The 1,880-nt window shown below is 36.3% G+C and overlaps 1 protein-coding gene across 1 annotated transcript; it reads right to left on the bottom strand.

The window, feature by feature from the left end:
- Positions 1 to 443: 443 nt before the first annotated feature.
- LOC115226876 (E3 ubiquitin-protein ligase Bre1-like) lies at positions 444 to 1,561 on the bottom strand. Its single transcript, XM_029797865.1, has 2 exons — positions 1,319 to 1,561; positions 444 to 1,229 (listed from the first exon to the last, which is right to left on the bottom strand). Exons 1-2 carry the CDS (start codon positions 1,559 to 1,561, stop codon positions 444 to 446), a joined length of 1,029 nt encoding a protein of 342 aa, XP_029653725.1.
- Between the last annotated feature and the right edge of the window lie 319 nt (positions 1,562 to 1,880).

The raw sequence follows: 1,880 nt of genomic DNA, 5'->3' as shown, positions 1-1,880 counted from the left end.
CCACATAGGCTTGCTCTTTTGCAGTCAACTGGTCTATTAGAACTCGATTCCTCTCCTGCATATCTTCTAAAGCTTGGCCTGTCACTTCCATTTCCTGCATTAGAGTATCTTCTTGCTTAAAGTGGCTCCAAATAACCAAGTTTACCTGTTTATGCCACGTCAGTTTACGTTTAATGTCTTCGTTGGTAATTCTATGCTGGTTTATACATCTTTGTAGACTCTTTTCGTTCTCACTTGATTCCTTCAGTCTTCTTATTAGTTCTGAACAAAGGTCCCTAGCCTTGTCCAACTCGCTGATTGTTCCCAATGAATACTATCAATAAACTAATAACTATAAACCTCAAATTCTTCAAAAATATGTAATTCTGTTCTATAATAATTAGTTAATTAATTAGTAATAAAATACCCGGCAAAATCAGGTAGATTGATCTAGTGGTGTCACATTAGTAACTAACCTCGTTATTTCTGAGAGTTTCATTTAGTTTAATGTGATATTTATTATTTTTATTCTTCAATTGCTTATTAAATGCCTGCAGACTATTTATAAGATGTCTCATTTCTCTGTGGACGTCATTCGTGTGTTCTTTTATTAAAGCATATTGCTCATTCTCCAGCTTAACCAGTTCTAATTCCTTTTCTTTGCCTGCTAGTTGTTCAGTCAGCCTAATAATATCCTCCACCTTCTGACTCTCTGATATTTCTTTCCCGATTTTTAAATCATCTTTAATCTGCTGAATTGCTACTTTAAGAATATAATTCAATTCGTTGCTTTCTGTCAGTCTGGCCTTCACTCTTGCCAAGTCAGAAATGCAGGTGGAAAGCTGTCTTTTCACTGATGACAACTCGACAGACAAGTCTGGATAGTCCACTCTCTCATTCCCACTCTCCACTAACACAGTCAGCCTGTCAATCTCTTTCTGCATTGTTTCCAATTCCTGCAGACGAGAGTCATTTAAATGTCTAAGATTGTGTTCTTCCAGACGTAGTTGTTGTAGTTCTGTCATATCTTCTGTACTGAGCTGTGGGTTAGTGGGCTCCTGAGGAGGATTAATGTCCTTTGTCTCTGTGGATATTTTAGAAATGTCTTGTTGTGATTGTTTTAAAGATTCCTCGAGTTTTATTGAATATTTTTCAAGCATGGCAAATTCATAGTTCAGTTCATCCAATTTCCGTTTATTTTCTGCAGCTGAATTAATTTCAATAGTCAAATTATCATCCGTTTCATTAAGCTATTACGTAATAACTCAGTAGGATTAACCTTATAGAATAGTCCACTGTTTTGTTTGTTTACTTTGATCAGTTGGTTGTTTAGACAGACATTTTCATTAGTAAGTTGTGTGACCAAATCAGCTGAGAGAAGTTTAAGGTTCTCTTGAATAGCACTGTCGGGGGATTCTTTAAGAGTGTTGTAAAACGTGGTTAATTTGTCCAGTTTAGTCACCAGTCTATGATCTTTGATATATATAGGAAACCCTTCGAAGACCTGATGAAGGATAAGCATTAAAGTATTCGAATATTCAACACGCCTTTGAAATTCCTTCTCGAGTTCTTCAGTCTCCATTGTCGATATTTTTCTCTGAAACACTTTGAGTGATTCAGTTTCTACAACTAAAAGCAGATGGGTACCATCCGGTGGAATATTCTCGAAGGAATCACAGTTATAATGTTCAATGAGGCTGCGTACTTCAATATTGTGCTAAGTGTGACTAAGTGGGATTAACTTGGTTCCAATGTCGGTTTATAAGTGCAAAAAGTGCCTCATCGGTTTCTCTTCTTTCTGCAAAAACAGCGATTTTGCTTTTTTGTCTAAAGTCTTGATTTTTGGCATATTTGAGGGCCTCGGAGAGTTTTTGGTTTTGAAATCCAAGAATTCGAGATTC

This window comes from Octopus sinensis, unplaced genomic scaffold (assembly GCF_006345805.1).
Source record: "Octopus sinensis unplaced genomic scaffold, ASM634580v1 Contig00262, whole genome shotgun sequence".
Classification (NCBI taxonomy): Eukaryota; Metazoa; Mollusca; class Cephalopoda; order Octopoda; family Octopodidae; genus Octopus; species Octopus sinensis.
The sequence above is the reverse complement of the archived record's forward strand: the minus strand, read 5'-3'. Positions and strand labels throughout refer to the sequence as shown.